Source organism: Danaus plexippus (assembly GCF_018135715.1).
Source record: "Danaus plexippus chromosome 18 unlocalized genomic scaffold, MEX_DaPlex mxdp_20, whole genome shotgun sequence".
Lineage (NCBI taxonomy): Eukaryota > Metazoa > Arthropoda > Insecta > Lepidoptera > Nymphalidae > Danaus > Danaus plexippus.
The window spans coordinates 3,931,521-3,951,510 of record NW_026869853.1 but is presented as its reverse complement, the minus strand read 5'-3'; the positions used below and the strand labels follow the sequence as shown (position 1 = coordinate 3,951,510).

The 19,990-nt window shown below is 31.0% G+C and overlaps 3 protein-coding genes across 3 annotated transcripts; 1 reads left to right on the top strand and 2 right to left on the bottom strand.

Moving 5' to 3' along the window:
- The first annotated feature begins 735 nt into the window (after positions 1-735).
- Positions 736-2,208, top strand: LOC116773056 (insecticyanin-A-like). Its single transcript, XM_032665428.2, has 4 exons — positions 736-955; positions 1,266-1,491; positions 1,737-1,841; positions 1,990-2,208. The coding sequence occupies exons 1-4, from the start codon at positions 842-844 to the stop codon at positions 2,181-2,183; spliced, it is 639 nt and encodes a 212-aa protein (XP_032521319.1). The 5' UTR covers positions 736-841; the 3' UTR covers positions 2,184-2,208.
- A 7,236-nt stretch (positions 2,209-9,444) lies between these two features.
- On the bottom strand, positions 9,445-11,192 carry LOC133320346 (bilin-binding protein-like). The gene is made up of 4 exons (XM_061528466.1): positions 11,052-11,192; positions 10,354-10,567; positions 9,907-10,014; positions 9,445-9,764 (listed from the first exon to the last, which is right to left on the bottom strand). Exons 2-4 carry the CDS (start codon positions 10,532-10,534, stop codon positions 9,616-9,618), a joined length of 438 nt encoding a protein of 145 aa, XP_061384450.1. The 5' UTR covers positions 10,535-10,567; positions 11,052-11,192; the 3' UTR covers positions 9,445-9,615.
- A 2,721-nt stretch (positions 11,193-13,913) lies between these two features.
- On the bottom strand, positions 13,914-14,955 carry LOC133320325 (bilin-binding protein-like). Its single transcript, XM_061528382.1, has 3 exons — positions 14,808-14,955; positions 14,261-14,477; positions 13,914-14,091 (listed from the first exon to the last, which is right to left on the bottom strand). Exons 1-3 carry the CDS (start codon positions 14,913-14,915, stop codon positions 13,952-13,954), a joined length of 465 nt encoding a protein of 154 aa, XP_061384366.1. The 5' UTR covers positions 14,916-14,955; the 3' UTR covers positions 13,914-13,951.
- Positions 14,956-19,990: the final 5,035 nt, after the last annotated feature.

Genomic DNA, 19,990 nt, shown 5'->3' with positions numbered 1-19,990 from the left:
ATGAAAACACAACAGTTCTAGGTAATTAATGTGTTTATCTTTTTATTAACTATATGAGGAAAAACATTTTAAACTTGATTAATAACAAAAAGTGTAATATTCAATATAATACAGAAATACAAAATATCATATGGTACTTTTTAGAAATTACTCCGAAGCTACAAAACTTAATTATTAACTGTGCTCATAACACGAATCAATATGTAAAAAACATCGGCCATTTTTTTCGTTGTCTTCTCATTTTTATTTTAATACCCAGAAAAGAGGAAAGAGATAGATAATACAAAATAGGAATATTTTTCGGTTTATAAAAAGTTCTTTTTTATATATGAATATTATGGAGATTTCGCACATGATAATGTTTTAAATTCCCGTATAAGAAATTAAATAATAAAACTCGATCCGCTATTTCAAACACTGCTCTTAAAAAGGAACACCGGAGGACATTAATCTGATTCCCTCGGCTTCAATTTACTAGTCATTAAAATTAATAACAAAATTGCATAAACTGGAAGTCTGGTGTTACATAGCTTCATAAAAAAAATCTTCGGACCAAACTTTGACTACACATATAACTGTACAAATAAATATCTCTACATGTGAACCTATTTGTGTTATTTAATATTATAAATTGTGATTTATTCAGCGAAATGTGTATTCTAATATTCATGAATAATGATGCAGTATTTTCGAGTCCTAAACAAACAGATAAAGAGAACTCGGATGCTGTAACTAGTGACAATACAAATGGTCCATAGCGGTCCATTTTATTGTAATTATCGCGTGGGCGGCGACCCCGGCATTCAATACAGATTGCTTGCACGAATTGCTTGTTTTCACAATGTGGACAATATTCTGTTTTTGTTTCTATGTCACTTATGTTCTTGGGGCGGAATTCACATTACCTGGTGAATGTCCAACCGTTAAGATACAGGAGAACCTGGATTATACGAAGGTAAGTGTAATTTCTTAGGAGACGAAAATCTCATAACTTTAAATGAATACTGACCAATATATAAGAAAAAAAAAACAATAATAAGTTATTTTTTATTTTGGTATCCATTTACATTCATCTTTAACTAGTTTACTGCTTAAACAACAATAATAATAATAAACCCTAGCTTAATCAGATATACTATTTAAATAGACATTCCACCTACCAAATACTTCCAATAGCTAAATTATAGTTAATTTTAAAGGCATTATTTATTTTCCTTTTTAAGTGATAAATCAATTAGGCGTCAATTGACAAACAAAAATCAAAGTTTTCAGGCGTTTGGTATAACGTAGCCAGCTATGCGAGTGATGGTCGGAGCATATACGACTGCGCTTCTCTCAGCTTCCAGGAGGATAACCTTGGCTATACTCTCAGGGAGACATACGTTGATATTGACCAGGGCAACCGTACACAGAAGTCGTATTTTGCTAGAGTAGACCCAACTTTTGATGCTGGTACAAAAGCACAATTCATCGTCAGTCATGAAGATGGAGGTATGTTCTTATCTGTTTGAAAAGTAAAGTAAAGCATATCAACCGTTTTCGTAATAATCTTAAAGTATATTCGAAATAAAAAGCGTAAATATTTGTAAAACTATTTTCACTCATTCTTCTAGTGAAAAAAATATTTAAAACTTCTTAAATCCTTATTATTTATTCAAGATCAGTTATTAAAAGTTGTTTTTTTAATTTCTTAAATGTATGAAGTTGTATTTTAACAACTAATTGTTTTTTCTCAGATAAGGTGCTGCAGTTCCCTTTTTTTATATTATCAACGGACTACAGTGGATATGCAATCGCCTATACTTGTAAAACCCTAAAGAAAAAGCAAAGGACCCATTACGGTATATAAAAAAACAATTTGGTTAAGACTCTGCATTCCCAAAACTATTCCTATAATTATACTCAATAATTATATCGGGTAACACTGGTATTCAATATAGGGAAAATCAAACATGTGTGAAGAATTAATATTAAGTTTATCTTTTACAGTATTCACTTGGGTTTTATCTCGCAAAAAGGAAAAGTTACAAGATGAAACGCTGAAAAATGTTGAGAACGTTCTGGCTAAATACAGTGAGTTAGCTGAACACCGCCAGTCATTTGTTCTTAAGGACTTCTCAGAAAGTTCATGTGCATATTCTAATAAATACGAAACCGATTTCTTTACAAGCAACTTCTGGTAACCAAATTGTTAAAAATATATTATTAGCACATTTGTTTTATTTGAACCAGATCATAATTTGATATTTCAAGTGGATATTACTTAACATCTCCATCTGACCACTCAACTTAGTGACGGCACGTTTAGGAAGAATCATTCAGAATATTGACAAAACTAAAAATATATAAATATTGACAAGGCAAAGAAAATCATTATGTGAACATAAGTTTACGACACTGTAGTTGGGGTCTTAGAATTTATTTGTCATATGAATAAAATGTATTAATATTTTAAAAAACAACTTCTAGGGAACAAAATATATATTTTTTTAAATCAATTAATTCATTTGCTTAGATTATTGTTATATGAATTGTTTGTAAAGCACTAATATATATCGTTATTATTCCCCATCATTCCGATTTCGGCAGGTATTCTAGATACCACTTAATGGAGCTGTCCACTTCGCAGTTCAAAGCGAGTTTAAGTTGTATAATATTTACCAATTTAGCTCAAGTATATTTCATTTTATCTTTGTTCTAACCAATACTTTATGCTTATTTTGTTCAGAGGAAGACAATAAGGAAGTGAAATTTAGATAGTAAAGTAATGTTTTATTTATTTGTGATAGTATTATACACACCCAGACCGCAGTCTTTTTAGGTGTAGTTACGGTATCATATAGATTTATGATTATGTAATATTTATTAGATACCAGATAAGGAACAGTTTTCAACAAAATTCTTTTATGAAATAAGGTTAATATTAAGTTTTAATATTATTTATACAGTGGCTTTGATACAATTTAATTATCTACATTTCTTTTTTTCATATATAGTTTTGTAGTCCAGCCTTTATACCGCTGCACATAAGTTGTAAACAATTGATTTTATTTAATAACCAATAATTTTGATGTTGATCAGAGATCAGAGACCGCCATTATGGCTTTCGTCTCGGACGGTCAGCTGGTGATCTTTTATTATATTTATATATTATACTACACATCGATGGGCGCCGGCTGTTGAGAGCAAGGGCGAGGCTTTAGCAGTCAGTTTGGACGTAGCGAAAGCCTTTGATCGGGTTTGGCACAAAGCACTTCTTTCGAAGCTTCCTTCCTTTGGGCCTCTTGAGAAATTGTGCCAGTGAATAACCAGCTTTCTTACGGAGCGCAGCATCATGGCCCCTATTGACGGTTTGTGCTCTGATTTAATACCCGTGAATGCTGGTGTCCCACAAGGCTGAGTTTTGTCTCCCACTCTGTTTCTTCTGCAAATCAATGACTGCAAATCGGCGATATTGATTGCTATGCTATGGTGATACATTTTGTACCGACAAAAGCGCACTTTCTCGGGATCACGTCGCTAAGTGTCGGAATGGACTTGTATCAAATATTGAGTCCTTGCTCGATCAAGTATCATCCTGGAGCCAAAGTAATCTGATTCAATTTAACCCAAAAATAGAAGTCTGCTCGTTCACCGCGAAAAAAACACCCTTCGTCATATCAGCTCGGATTCAGGACAATCCCCTTAAGTTTAAGGCCAGTATTGGTATTCTGGGTATCACCGTTTCGAGTGACGTGCAATTTCGATGTCACTTTGAAGATAAGGCTAGGTTGGCATCCCAAAATCTTGACGTGCTCCGCAGAGCAGGGCGGTACTTTACTTCGGGCCAGCGCCTGACCCTTTACAAGGCGCAAGTTAGACCTCACATGAAGTACTGCTCTCACCTCTGTTCAGGAGCTCCCCAGTGCCAACTTCTTCCTTTTGACCGAATTCAACATTGTGCAACTCGAATGGTTGACGATACCGATCTTTTAAATGAAACTCATATTTTTCGAATAAACTACGCGTGATTTACCGATCCAATACCGATCTTTTCCGATAGGCTTGATACTCTAGCCCTTCGAAGTGACGTTGCTTCCCTAAGAGAAGCAAGAAGCATTTGATGCAAAGTATTCAAATATTTGCAATTAATCAAAAACATTTTCATAGCTATAAGTATAAGTATATGATCTATTAATATCGTGGCTTCTTAAATACAGTCACTGTTCTCTTTTAATACATTATTTTATTTTCCTCTCTATCAAGCGATTACATACTTATACTGTTACTTTACTTACAATTTTGTGAAGAGTGTGCACTTAGGAGCATAGCTTAAAGAACCGACTGTTATAATTTTCTTTTCATAATGTCTATCTTCCTAAGAAATAATCTTAATCATCAGCCAAAATCAAAAACAGAAATGGGTAAAAATATACCAACGAGAGAATTTTTTTATTAATAATCAAGAAATATATATTAATTAAGTAAATAAACTAATTGTATGAATGCTAAATTAAAATAATAAAGACAAGTAAAGACAGTATAAAAAAATAAAGACAAAAATAAAATAAATAGTATTATAGTTGAACAAAACTAAATATTTTTTACAAAAAATTGTTTTCTTTTATTTTATTTTTGATTTTTATCGTTTAAACCTTTACGATTCAAATCAGTAATAGTGCAATCATATAACGACAAATAATATGATTGATGTAAGCAAGCATAAACAAATTTTATTTATACCATATAAGGGTCATTATCGTAAACTCTACAATTACAAACAAAATAAGGAATTTAAATTATATATGATAAGACATAGACATTGTATGAGCAATAAGATTGTACGCTTTACTTGCATCACTAGAGGTTTCCATATTAGTACCTAAAATATGATAAGATTCAGATAATTAATTACGTCTTTATTATGGACTTTCTCGATCGGTAAGACCACATTCGAATATAATACTTGCGTGAAGCTAAAATAAAAGAGATGATATCGCCAACTCTATATATTATTTCTGTTTGTTCCTTTTTTTTTATTCTAATTCTATTTCTTAATACAACGCATTATAACATAAGATCTTAAATGTCAAATGTTGTCTATAATCTATTTGCTTAACGTCAACTGTGACGATTAACTATTAACAGAATTATGTTGGCACAGAAAGTTTGAAGTATCTATAAAAAGTAAAACTATGATAATTTTAAACTCAGCCTTTTTTGAATTATACAACATTCAACCAAGAATATATATGGGCTAAGCTTATCACATGCAATTAAATCCGTCATCTAAGTATTTGCGCCAGTAGAGATAAATATATAAAATTGTTGATTGTATCAGTATTCTTAAAAAAGTTGACGTATATCAATCTACCATTGTTGATACATAAAGGGGTAATTAAACCGAAACGTGTAAAATAATACACTGTCATTTGAAGCTATCTCAAAACCAGTTTCTGCACGACGTTTTCTTGTACCAGGCTCATCAACCTACACGGGTTCTGGTTTGCTCGCTATAAATATACTCCTACATTAATCAGATGCCGTTCCCCGAAGATGCATCTCCAGATTTTATTTTTTATTTACTAACGCGGTAATTCTGGTGTAAACGCTTCATATAAATTTACATTTAATTTTCAACATATTTTCTTATGTATTATTAACGTGCTTAAAAGTTTACAAAATAAGTCAGAAATGTAAAGGTAAAAGGTAAAGATTTATTCTGGCTCGAATTAATTAAAGCTCAGTTAGCTGATTTATTTTAATTTATACAGATTATCTATTTTAGTGGTAATTTATAAATCAAACCACAACTTTAACTCTTAACAGACTAACTCCACGACGCCTCTTTAGATCTTTACTGCTATAGCCACTATGTGTTATAATATCACTTTATATAATTCAGTGAAAGCTTTTTTTTTTTGATGACGCAGGGAAACTCTTTTTACGAGCCGTCTCACCGGCCTTGGTGGGGCCGGAGAGGATGTGTGAGACTCGACTTCGGCAGGTCCCTACTCACTAAAACCACTACGAAAGCCATCGGCCGCTATGTTGGTGCACCCCGGATCTGTCAGCGACAGGGCACACCAGCGACTGGCCGGTCCTGGCAAAGACCGGACTTACTCCCTCGGAGAAAGAAGGCGATCCCGGCAATTAGGATCGCCCCGACGACGCCGGGCTTTCACAGGAGCCGAGTTACCGGCCCGACCCCAGCCCGGAGTGAAGGGGCGCTATTGGAGACGTTGCAAATATCCCCTCCGGCGCACCCCCGTCCGTCGTCTGCGGAGGGAGGGTGCATCAGCCTCAACCTCCCGTTCCCGCTCAGATGCCTCCTTCGTGGACATGACCGTCTCACAGAAGGAGGACACCGCCATCCAGTACCTGTCACTCTCGAGCATCTTCTCCGCGACACTCGAAAGCGACAAGCCCACTCCTCCGAAGTGAAAGCTAACTCAACCTCACAAATCCGTGCTTACTATGCCATATAAATGGAAAGGCATACAAATATCCTTTTAGTATTTTGACACCATATTAATAATCTTAAACAAGCGATTACTTCAATTCTTTTAATATATATTAATTATAATCCCTAAACAAAATGAATACATACGTATATATCATATTTTTTTGTACTCATTCATATGTTTTACATGTCTGCTGACGTCTTCTTAACTTTATTGTTTTTATTTATAATAATTTAATGTCATATAAAGGGTAAGAAGACAATTTTTATGAGTACCATTTAAATAAATAATAGTGGAAAACAAGTGCAAATCAACCTGGTTGTTTTTTGACAGCATTTAAGGTATTTACTAGTTGTTATATGATCTTTTGCTTTGTCTATTTTCCTATATAATTTTTAATACTATATGAAACTCTAACATTAAATCTTTCAATGACTTCAACAGATATAACGAAAATAGTTACGAAGCGGTTTCATGAATCGTTCACTTATTATGCACTTGGTTATAATATTTTTTGTTCCTTGTAACTCATTTGCATGCAATGAAAAAAATAAATAATATTTATGTTTATTTCTTAACATTTTGTAAATGACCTTAGCCTTACTATCATTACGCAGGCATAAAACAGGTGGTTTTTTTTTCAAAAATAAAAATATTTCTCGTCCATATTTTTTATTTACATTGTTATGACCGAAGATCATAAAACACTGATTGGAATATTTCAAATACCTAGGTCATATGGCTAGAAAATTATTCGTTGGAAATTGTAAGGGTTTGAAAACGGGAAACTCTAGTTTAGAACGTGCATGGTCTGGTCTAGTCGGACTAGATATTACTTAAAACTTGCTAGTGATGTTATCCTTTTTCAGAGCGAGGTAAGCACCTTTGTTAATAACACGTAGCCTCGTAAAAAAATATTCATAGTGTATATTTAAAAATTCGAAAAAATATAGAATATAATTAATTTAAATAAAAAAACAACACAAAATTCCTGTAGAAATATGCTCATTTACTTTAAGAAGACTTTACTCTTTGCCAGTTATACTTCAACTGGCAAATAAAAAAAAGTTTGTCCGTGTGATTTTATAGCATTTTTATAAAAATCCTTTCACTTTTTTGTCGACAACCCCGCGTCTACTATTTAGGTTTATAGGTAGGTTCGAGATGTTTTAAATGTAACGTAAAAAAATCTATAGGTTTTAACACATTATACTTTATATGATTAAATTTTACAATTTTAAAATGGTTTTAAATGGTGTGAATGACTTTTGTAACACAAATACAATATTCCTATTTTTTATCTGTCCTGTTTAAATTTTCATAACTAATTTCTTCACATATGAATACATATTTAACATTTACTTTATCATTATCTTTATTTAACGTTTTATTTATATGATCCAAACTTGCACATTTATATTAAAAAGGTATAAGAGGAATTCTATGCGATATCCCACTTAAATTATAGCTTTTAAGCTATAAGCGTTTAGTGCAACTTATATGTTTTTGAATAAATCTACAATTACTAATCTATAATACAATTTCACATTATTTGGATAATATCGTCTTCTTTTGTACACACATCGAAGTCTATCAAAATAAAAACCTTGAAAAATGTAGGTATTGTCAGCGTTATATAAAGTTTTATAGAAAAAAGGTTCAACTCAATATATTCCACTCGTATATGCAGTTAAAAAATATTTAACACGCGCTTCTCTGGTCTTATCAGACCTTTGACTACACGGACAAGTGTTACCTAGACTTATCAAGATAACATAATCTTATTAGGACTAACACCACCGTCAGCGTTTTAAATAACTTTTAACTGGATAATATTTTATTAAACAATTAAATACAATTTTATTTCATATATCAAATTATTGTATTTCTTATAATATTAATGTCAAGATGTCTTCATGTTATAAAATCACGTATATTGGGAATTGAGTAAAAGTCACTTTCAGTTGTGAAACAACCTTATTGTTTTTACGTATATATAATTTAAAAAAAATTAAGTGCGAAAAAGACTTAACATTATAGTATCCAAATTTCATACCTCATGAAATTATTTACTTTTTTTCACTAATCGTTTAATCTTCTAGAGAAACTCTTCTTGAAAGGCCAAGAAAAAAATATAAAACCTTTTTACGTAAATAAATTGTTGTATGTTAAAATAAACTTCTAATAATTATCAGACAATCTTTTCAATTCTAATCTCAAAATATGATAATGTATGAATATGTATGATTAAAATTAAGGCTAAACGAACTACATATGCATAATCAAAGCGTTTTAAAGATTAAGCAAAGGTGTAATTAGAAGTTATATCTTCCAGTGAACGTACAAACTAAACAAATTCTTTATTACTAATAATTTAATTCTACACTAAAAGAACAAAGTCGAAGTGCTTCAAACATAACTAATCTTTAAACTTATAGTTAAAGTGTCATATTCAAACAAAGACCGTCATACTCTTACATATATTGAGTATCGGATAAAATTTTATTAATTTGCAAAATTATATGAAAAATGGCTTTTAAAAATTAATTTTATGTTAGTGACATAATTTTCCTTAGCCTATGCATTTCTTTCCTGTACAAATATTAGATTTTCTGAAAAAAAATTACAAGGCGATTGTACGAAACGAAAACCTATAAGGAGTATGACAAAATAAAAAACATATTATGTAGGTAAAATTTCTTTTTCGAAAAGTTAATGTTATATGGTAAGATTTAAAAATCGTTTTTTAATATTTTTATTAGAATGAGAATACTTCACTTAACTAAGGCACTTGTAATATTAAGTAAAGGTAAAAAGCTTGCCTCTTCAAAGTTCTTCCAATATTTGGTCACAAGCAGGTCAATAGTTGCAAAACAAAGAGTAGGAGTAAATGTGGGTATAGCTCACAACAGCATTTCTAGCAATCAAATCTTTCATCTCTTTTAAACGTTTAATTTTATTTTTATTACATGTGAATTAGGTATGTAATAAAAAAACATCATAAAAAAATATATATATTTAAAAAAAGACATTAGAAAAAGTTTTGTGGACGAAACTGTTAAATAGTTTACATCAAAGTGCAGTTCATTGAACTCTATCTAAGTATAATATACTGACAGAAAGGAAGTGACGATGAACCAGATGTCTGATATCTTCAAAACTCACTTCAAGTTTAGAAGTCAATACGACACACATTATCAGAGAAGTCAGGGAAAATGTACTTGCTGAGGTCTAACACCTTTGATTCCAGTAAATATCTGTCAATTAAAGCTTTGAAGTCAGACCTCAAGGTCTTTGTTCTTGACACGATCCAGGAGAGTTCTAAAAAAATTTTATGTGTTAATACCTAATGTTGCACATTAAAAATTTGTAATGACAACTAATTATTCGTAGTTCAACACAACGCATATGTTTTTCAAACATTATTGCATTTGGTATAGGAATAGCAAAACATAAGACTTGCCTTGTTTAGTCTTGGTCTCTTCATTATAGTTGCAGTGGTAGAGCACAGCGTAGTTTGCGTTGTCGGTGGACATGATATTCAAAATGTTATCGGTATTCTGACCGTTCTCTGAAGAAAAAGAAGATTTTTATAAAAACATAATATAACGCTCAAGAATAAACATTGTAAGGACAGCAGGAAAACCTGGGACTAGGACCTCTTCCACTATTACGTATCGCTTTCTGCATTATTAGAGGAGAGGAGCTTGGACAGTGGAGGTGAGCGTTTAACGCGCGTTAGTTAGGGGCCCCTTAAACCTACACCTGGGTCGCAAGTCCCAGGCACTGTTGAAGCTCCACTCCCTGCAACGCAATTGACCCGGCACCCGCACGGTGAAGCCATTGAATGCTAAGAGGTTTCGTCTCTACGAAACAATTTCGAACCAGCGTCTATTATTTCGAAACTTACTTCCATATGGCAGTGTGAAGATGAGTTTTCCTGTGCTACCAGCGTCCGGAGCGAGTCTTCCATATCCATCAATTTCGTATTTTTTGTTGTGTCTCAATCCAATATTCTCTATCTTAAAGCGATCACCCATCGGGGTATATTGAGTAACTGCACTCGGTACCCTTTTCTTTTCTGTTGTCATACCTGCCTACTTCATACCATATCCGTTTGAGAACTGAAATCATTCAAGCAATTACATTTGAAAACATCTATCAGAATGCAATTAAAAAGTCCATTCTCAAATTATACACTGGCATTAATAAGTATAACAAGTTAAGTGACGTAACAATATATTTTTTTAACTATTTTACATTGGACTTATTAAATGTTAAATAACTAATCTATTCAATTAATAACTAACCAGTATGTTAAATCAGTAAGTGTAAATATAATTTATATAAAAATTATATTCTTAATGTTAAAGTCATTTCATAAAGGTTAAAAAAAATAGTAAAAAAAATAGTTTTATTACACAAGAAATTAAACTGAGCGAAAAGTTTGCAGAATAATTTATCTATAGGACTAAAAAAACATTTTTTGGTAAAACACCACAAATACATGATTTTATAATATTAAATGACATGAGCTATTAATTTCAAATCTGTATGAACTATTTAAATAGCAGTAAAATTATTATTATATATTTAAATTAAACTTACGGAGGCGTAGTTAAAATTGTCGACCGGACGCACAACTGGACATCTCGCGTCGATGTACTCCCCAGCAAAAGCTTGAGCTACCAGAGCTAACAGAACCAAAGTGAACATCGTGCTTGTCTGAATGAATATCCGTGACTATGGATTTTCTGCACACTGTAAACCATTTTATACTTCAGACCCTTAAAGGTCACTACACGAGAGTACGTCACAATAATCCTTTTATTATTTTGAAGAATCCGAACCAACACCTATAGCGCAAACTTAAAAGATCATTGTTTTAAATAAGTATATTAACCAGAGAACTGGTCTACTTGTGGTTTCATGTGGACTAATTCGTAGTTTTTTTAATCATAGCTTCAATTGATCCTTTAAATAAGGTAAAGAGGAGAGTTTAGAAGAAAAAGGACAGAAGCACAACTAATGGAAAATCGAAATAGTTATGAGGGGGAAACAAAAAAAAATGTCTTATTTTTAATCTATATATAAGTTGTAAGCAAGTTTATCTCCATAAATAGTAAAGGATATTACAATCCGATTAACATATATTAAATATAAACAATGGGATTGAATGTTCCATAAATACGTTCATTCATAATAGTATAAGACAATAGTGTCTTTTATGATGAAATCTTAAAAAAATATATTTTATTTTTATTTCAAATAATTAAATTTATTCATATTATTAAAAAAATATATATATCTTAAGGATTCCTAAAGAAAAAATTATTTTGTAGTTTTATATTTTCATAAAAGTTTTGTGTTAGAGCATATATTTCCCTTTTTTTATGTATTATAATTTGTAAGGTTGCATTATTTTCTTTCATGGTTATGATGAGTCTAAAAGAACTTAAATTTAAATTTATAATATATATAACCATTTTATCTTTGGATGGTACAAAAGAAAAGGGATTCCTCTCCTTAAAATCTTACATTTTTGTTATATTATTTCATTTCTTCCTCAGGTTGCTTATCCTGTTATTTTGTACTTTCTTAAAATGTTAACAGGTGTCATTTGAATCCAAAATCATTTAGATTATAAGGTTTTGCAGTAATATTTTTGATATTTTTTTTTATATAATTAAAAATATATATTTCCTTGAATTTTTATTCTACTCACAGTATGTCGCATTACAATCAGATAGGGAGCAAAGTTAAAGTGGGAGGTGTTCGTCTGAGCGATAAAGGCCAACATAATAGAGCTATTGTGCAAAAATTTTAAAATATTCCTATCATATGACTTGTTGACATTGTTTGTAACATAATGCAATGTTGTCCTATACTGATCTCGTATTACAATTCTTATTTTCGATTTATTATCAAAAGTTTAATAATTTCCAAAAAAAATCCGTAACAAAATTTGACTAACGTCATAGTTTCATCAATGAACACCAAATTTATTTAATTTGTACGTTTTAAAAACCTTTGATCCTAATTACCAAAAATAACCAAAAAATCTTATATATAATCATTCATATCTGTATTCAGTATAAACAAATTATAATTTCTAAGTGTATGTACCAAAAAATCGGGTGAACTTTGTATCCCGGCTTAAAACAAATCATCAAATTTTTTATACAATACAATAATAGCAGCGAGTTGTTGCATATTTTATTTTAATTTTATTTAGTCATAGTAGTAAAACGAGGAATGAAATAAATATTAAAATTTGTCAAATCTATTAAAACATTAGTCGCATCTTATGTAGGTACATATGTATGTAAATTGCAAAAAATTAAAAATTAAATTGATGGATTCAAATCTAAAATAAACATGTTTGGTTTTGCACTCTATTTACAAGAAACCTTATATATTAAACTATTTTTTTTTCGTATAACATATATTCATTAATAATAAACCGTTCTACATTGAGTTCTGTATTTAGAATTCCGATTTCTGAATCCTTTTTTAGTTGTTAAAACCTTAACGGAGAAAATGAGTTGCATCAAGTCGTCAATTGAATTTCGATTCCGAGGAAATAAAATAATTTTTATCTCAATTTATAGGCCATGTTCTAATCGAACCCATTTTCCACGCTATCAAACAAAATAAAAAGCATCAACGCCATCGACAGCTCGGGTTACTTTTATAATTCAGATGGACAAAAACTGTTGACTTAATTTATTGCCAGTTTCAAAAATGTATAATAGAATTTAAATACTAACAAAGTTGTAACAGGTTTTATAATATAAAGTAAAAGATTGTTTAAAAAGGAAAATATAAATTGGTGAAACTAGTTACCTAGAAAATATTAAAAACTTTGTAATGAAACACAAGTCACTTTTTGTAATAATATTGAAATAAGGTTATATTATTTAAAGCTACAGCATTTCTTTAAAAGATTTCTTTAGAAGAAACTAAAATGTAAGTTTCTCGAGTATATGAAAACAAATTAAAATAGTTAAATAGTATTTTAAAAAAAAAGGTTAATGTCTGGAAATTTAAACTATAAACTATAGTCAAGTTCTTTTGTAAAAGTAAATAAATAGGTAGCACACAGTATACAGGATTTTCAAAAACATTAGGATAAACATATAAAATTATTTATTTAATAACGTTCTCTTAACGATGACAGATAATAAGAAAAAATTATATTCATTCAACGTGAACTAGATATCTGATTCCTTCAAAACTCACTCCAAGTTTACGAGTCTGCGCGACACATATTATCAGAAAAGTCAGGGAAAATATACTTGCTGAGGTCTAACACCTTTGATTCCAGTAAATATCTGTCAATTAAAGCTTTGAAGTCAGACCTCAAGGTCTTTGTTCTTGACACGATCCAGGACAGTTCTGAAACATAAATATGTGTTAATAACAAATGTTGCTCCTTAAAAATTTGTAATGACAACTAATTATTCGTAGTTCAACAGAACGTATATGTTTTTCAAACATTATTGCATTTAGTATAGGAATAGCAAAACATAAGACTTGCCTTGTTTAGTCTTGGTCTCTTCATTATAGTTGCAGTGGTAGAGCACGGCGTAGTTTGCGTTGTCGGTGGACATGATATTCAAAATGTTATCGGTATTTTGACCGTTCTCTGAAGAAAAAGAAGGTTTTTATAAAAACGTAATATAACGCTCAAGAATAAACATTGTGAGGACAGCAGGAAAGCCTGGGACTAGGACCTCTTCCACTATTACGTATCGCTTTCTGCATTATTATATACGAAACAATTTCGAACCAGTGTTTATTAATTCGAAACTTACTTCCATATGGCAGTGTGAAGATGAGTTTTCCTGTGCTACCAGCGTCCGGAGCGAGTCTTCCATATCCATCAATTTCGTATTTTTTGTTGTGTCTCAATCCAATATTCTCTATCTTAAAGCGATCACCCATCGGGGTGAATATTGAGTAACTGCACTCGGTACCCTTTTCTTTTCTGTTGTCATACCTGCCTACTTCATACCATATTCCGTTTGAGAACTGAAAGAATAAAAAAAAAAATATTTAACAAAATATAATATCAAAAAAATATAGAGTTCTTGGTGTTTTAACCCCTATTTTTTCACTTCAATCGATGTGATTTTACTAAATTCTAAACTTTACTTGAAAAAATACGTGTTTCGAAGAGACTTTTATGAATGTCGATTGAAAAATAAAAAAAAATTGTAAGACCTTCTCAACCTATGCACAAAATATAAAGTTTAATTTCAAAAACGAATATCGAATATCACTTTTAGCCGATTTATTTTAAAATACTGTACAATGTAATCTATTGAAGTAAATGACCATACTATTTTTCGACAAACTTACAGAGGCGTAGTTAAAATTGTCTACTGGACGCACAACTGGACATCTCGCGTCGATGTACTCCCCAGCAAAAGCTTGAGCAACCAAAGCTAACAGAACCAAAGCGAACATCGTGCTTGTCTGAATCAATATCCGTGACTATGGATTTTCTGCACACTGTAAACTATTTTATACTTCAGACTCTCAAAGGCCACACCGCAGAGGTACGTCACAGTAATCTCGTTTTTATCGTCTCAAAAGTCGGCCATGATCGAAATGCCAAATTAAAAAAAAAATCTCAATGAATTATTAAAAAAGAACAAGACGTTTTACTCATTGATGTAATATATATATATGACGTCATTAATAAAACGTAAATAAATAATACATTCTCTACCTATCAAAGGGAAATTGGGGTACAGGGTCCGAAAAGGGGTGAAAGATGGCTCTAAAGGAAATTGAATAAAAGATTAAGAGTCACCAACATGGGGACTTACATGCATTTGTATTCTCATCATTAAACATATGTAAATATAATACATCATCACTTAATATATAAAGAAATAAAAAAAAATGGGATATTAAATTCGTATATTACGTAGTTTGTTTTTCACATATAAATATGTATATATATTTTTTGAAACGGTAAATTAAAAATAACTTTATGGGTTTAGAATATTTAGGTCATAAGACTGGACGTTGCTCTTCAGTTAAGATACGAATATTAAACTTTTGCGTATTTTGTAAGGCCAAAATATTTGCAGGAACCAGAATAGTTTTTGGGTACAATATATACACCGCTTCATAAATTTGTCTGCTCAAAGTGCTGTCAAAATAATCTCAATTTGTTAGTACATGTTCGTTTTAGTTTAGCATACTGTACAACACGAGTTTAATATGATTTTTAAATAAAAAAAAACACTAATTGTCTTTTATTAATTATACTGGTACACGCGAGGCACTCAATCGAGTAGCAATAGTCTAAAAACGCCTTACTTCATTTTGGAAAAGAGCTGATACTCTGCCGAACCAATATTAACCAAACATAGCTGAGAACCACAAAAAAGAAACTAACTTTTAAGTGAAAAAACCGCATACAAATCGGTAAATCCGTTTGAGAGCTACGATGTCACAGACAGATACGCTCACTGACACTTACACACAGATATCGACATTAAACTTGTAGAACGCATATTTTTGTTTGGGGGCTCAAAATATTAATATATAGATTGCTTACTTGCCTTTTTATTTGACTTACCTTTTTAATCCGATTTCAGCGAAGCCTAAAGAAGAGATATTTATGTATGAATGAATATTGATTAATGTATATGAATATTTATGTATGTATACATGAATATAAACTCGTTGAAAAGTAATATTCTATTTAGAATACGTTTTTATTTCCACATTAATAAATTATAAAGCATTAGATTAGTTTTGTAACTTATTAATTCAATCTTCAATTATTGTTGTTATTATTATTGACAGAATTGTTGATAAACATTAAAAATAAAATTTATGGTTTATAGGATGCCTCTTACCTATCGGGGCGTTAGGGGATGGGGAATAGTCGCAAGCTTTGACTATTATCGGATTGGAATATTAAAACGAGTACACGCTATACAATATAGAAATAAAAAACACATTAATATTACTGTGCCAAGGATAGAGAGCATTTTATGATGAAGCCAAAATCAGCTCCGTTCACCTTAACTTTTCAAAATCAAAATTAAAATTGTTTTATTTGTCAAACTTTTACTTATTCTTTTGGCCAACATTGTCGTGTCAAGTTTCAGTTGCGTCCGAGATCCATATTATAAAAGTATATTAAATATTATTGCCTAATTGTGACAGCTATAGGTTTCCAACGGTACATGTCAGGAAAAGGAATTGGAATCAGAAATACAGATCACTAAATTATAATACATATAATTCAGCCAATCGGCAAAATAGTCCAGATATAATTGTAGATGTCTTGCAAATATATAACATCTATTTGTGACTTTCATTGACATTACGTTAAAATATTTATTTTAAATAATTTTATTAAAAAACATGACGACATATGTAAATAAGTAACTTAAGAATTCGGATAATTTTGTGTTTCACTTTATTTTTTTAATGCAAAAACAACAACGAAATACTATTAAAATATTAAGAAATCTCCAGTAAATGCAGAATGCTTTTTAATATCGGTCTATTAATGAGCGAGTAAAATGATTTTCAAAAGATATCTGAATCTATAAACATCAATTGTTATATATTTTTTTATTATATACCTACTTACGTTATTTATTTAAGGCAATTGAAACCGTCAAGTTAAAGAAAAAAACCTATTCTTTTTATTATAATAGTATTGGGTACTAGTACAAGATAACTATCAACAGAACCTTAATTATAAGTAAGTTAATTAAGTTAAGGGCATTAGTAAATTAATTACTAATCATGCACACCTTGGTTACTACAGCATATACATATTTTACAATAAAATAATGGAACATTTTAAATTTATTTTCTGAGGAAATTCGTCACTGCATACTAGTTATATTTTTAAATATTTCATCTTGTTGTCTATACATAGCCAATGTGAAGGTTTATTTAGTTTCTGGCAATTTATATATTTATGGAACTTATTACAATTATATTATTTGTGATAAATCTCCATTACTGTTGACATTGATAACATGCCTTATATTAGTGTGCTGATTTTAAATTTCTTTGTTAATTGCTTACCATTTGTTGTTAATTGCTTACCATAATATTCAAGTCAAACTTGTGTCTAGCATCAAACATATTTCCAAAGCATAGTAAAATAAATAAAAAAAGGTATGATTCGGAAAACAAAGATAACAAGAAATAAAAAGAGTTATAGGTAATAAAAACTGTTAATTCGATACTGTATCCATGAGTACGTGTTGGTCAATTAATGTATTTGCATTTCGCTATCATCACTTGACCTGTGTGTCGTTTCATTATCATAAAATGCTTTAGTGACAAAAATTAAAGTAATCTGTCTGTAAGCAATCAAAACAAGAGAATTCGAGACTGCTAATTCCCTTTTGTAACATGGTGTTATTTTACTAATCCAAGCTTGAGTTGTTGTTCACCTCTGATGAAGACATAAATGAAAAGATGATATGAAAAATGTGAGATTTCAAATCAAACATTAAACATTCAGATCCACTGAAGTGAAATGGTCAGAGTTTTAAAATTGAAATGTATGTATCTGTTGTTCATTTCACTATTGTTAAAAAGGGGCTCCTCAGTATGGGGTACAAATGAAATCCAACACAGCAGAGGTTACAATCTCGATTTATTATTACAATATTTTCTGACGCGTGTCCACTAACTGTTTTTCTGTTTTTTTTTTCAAATATTCTAACTCCCCTATCTTTTTTTCTCACATTCCGTTTTACTTTTTCTTCATTCTTTTCTCCGACCATGTTGCCAGAGACTAATATTACAATAATTATCTTCGTATAAACAAAATGGAATTTATTATTTACAATGTTTGGATAGTCTTACAAATAAGTTTTAAATATATATTATAAATTATTAACGTAATTTTCCCTCGGATTTCATTATTTTATAAACATAACCTTACATTTGACCGTCATGACAACGTGTATGTCCCCATACACGAATCAGGTGATAACCTTACATTTGGCCTTTTTATGAATTAAACAATTATCTACGCTATGTTTATTACTAAATATATATATACAAATACAATACATATTTATAAATTAATCTTTTCTCAAGAATTTACAATCGACATAGTTTGCGTCTAGTTACAGCTGCTTTGAACCAATTACTTCTCTAAGTGTTCTGTTGTCTAACAACAACTCAAATATTTCTGTTGTCTAAGAACAACTCAATAAACAGATCAGGGTGCGAACCAATCAATTCTCGCTCCTGACCTGCAAAAGAGAAAAATCACTGGGCAGATATATATTCATCATTATCCCGATTATTTATTTGCCCGATCCTTATGTTCGTCTACGTATCGGAATAGCTTGTTATCACGTATAACAAAACTGTCTTTAATATATTGAAGTTCCTTTCTATTGATGTCATTGGAAAGAATATCTCTTATTGTATTTAACTCTGAGTCACCCAACTGAACCAATAACCAATCTTCGTCAGTTATGCGTAATACAACATGAATTAGTTCGGAAACTTTGTCAGTTTCAGAGAAAACCGGATTACGAGATAGTGCATCCACGTGTGCCATTTTAATGCCTGCCCTATATTCGATACTGTAATCGAATTCCTATAACAACAGCCACCAACGTGCAACTCGAGGAGTTATGTCTCTTTTTTGAAATGTTGAACGTAAAGCGCTACAATGTGTCACTATTTTAAATGATTTTCCCAGCAAGTAAACCCTAAACTTTTTGAGCGAACTTATAACTGCGAGAGTTTCGAGCTCATAGTAGCGAAAAACCTTTTTTTCGGGTGACGTTTGTCGGCTATAATATGCTACGGGTCGCACACTATAACAATCATTTGCTCATTGCAACAATATGAGACCAATTCCTATCCTACTAGCATCAGTATGTAGCTTTGATTCCGTATTGGGATCAAAATTAGCTAAGACTGGTCTTTCTACAAGGTTTCTTTTAAGATTAAGAAAAGCATGTTTTTGTGCGTCTGACCATTCCCAAACAGCATTTTTATTAAGAAGACTATTTAAAGGATGTCCTATAAGTGCAAAATCTTTTACAAATTTTCTGAAATAAAACTACATTTGGATAAGTTCATTGTCAAATTAAATCTTTCAATTAACTGCATTATATCTTCTAACCTATCTAAGCACTCCTTTGACGTTTTAGCATAGATTAATACGTCACTTATGTATACTGTAGCTAATAAAGCTAGTATCGTGCAGAGCCTAATATTGCATTCATCATGCGTTAAAATACCGCCGGTGCATTTACTAACCCTAACGGCATACGATTGAATTCATATTGTCCGTCCGAAGTAACATAAACCGTGTAAGGTTTACTACCCTCCTCTATAGTAACTTGGTAATAACCATGAGACAAGATATCCAGGGTACCAAACCATACCTGACCCGACAACCTAGCAATTTCATCCTCTATGATTGGAGTAAGGTATCTTTCTTTCAAGGTTACAGAATTTAGTATTCTATAGTCTACACCCATTCCAATACTACAGTCCTTCTTGCGTACCAGAATAATTGG

What these genes read in the sequence shown, in the direction of transcription:
- LOC133320325 (XM_061528382.1), bottom strand. Translation starts at nt 14,915, where the DNA reads ATGTTCGCTTTGGTTCTGTTAGCTTTGGTTGCTCAAGCTTTTGCTGGG. An exon ending in ACAATTTTAACTACGCCTCT is followed by an intron (nt 14,478 to 14,807) that starts GTAAGTTTGTCG and finishes TTATTCTTTCAG; the next exon opens with TTCTCAAACGGAATATGGTA. An exon ending in CTTCACACTGCCATATGGAA is followed by an intron (nt 14,092 to 14,260) that starts GTAAGTTTCGAA and finishes CTTTTTCTTCAG; the next exon opens with AGAACGGTCAAAATACCGAT.
- LOC133320346 (XM_061528466.1), bottom strand. Translation starts at nt 10,534, where the DNA reads ATGACAACAGAAAAGAAAAGGGTACCGAGTGCAGTTACTCAATATACC. An exon ending in CTTCACACTGCCATATGGAA is followed by an intron (nt 10,015 to 10,353) that starts GTAAGTTTCGAA and finishes CTTTTTCTTCAG; the next exon opens with AGAACGGTCAGAATACCGAT. An exon ending in AGAGACCAAGACTAAACAAG is followed by an intron (nt 9,765 to 9,906) that starts GCAAGTCTTATG and finishes AAATTTTTTTAG; the next exon opens with AACTCTCCTGGATCGTGTCA.
- LOC116773056 (XM_032665428.2), top strand. Translation starts at nt 842, where the DNA reads ATGTGGACAATATTCTGTTTTTGTTTCTATGTCACTTATGTTCTTGGG. An exon ending in AGAACCTGGATTATACGAAG is followed by an intron (nt 956 to 1,265) that starts GTAAGTGTAATT and finishes CAAAAATCAAAG; the next exon opens with TTTTCAGGCGTTTGGTATAA. An exon ending in AAAGCAAAGGACCCATTACG is followed by an intron (nt 1,842 to 1,989) that starts GTATATAAAAAA and finishes TATCTTTTACAG; the next exon opens with TATTCACTTGGGTTTTATCT.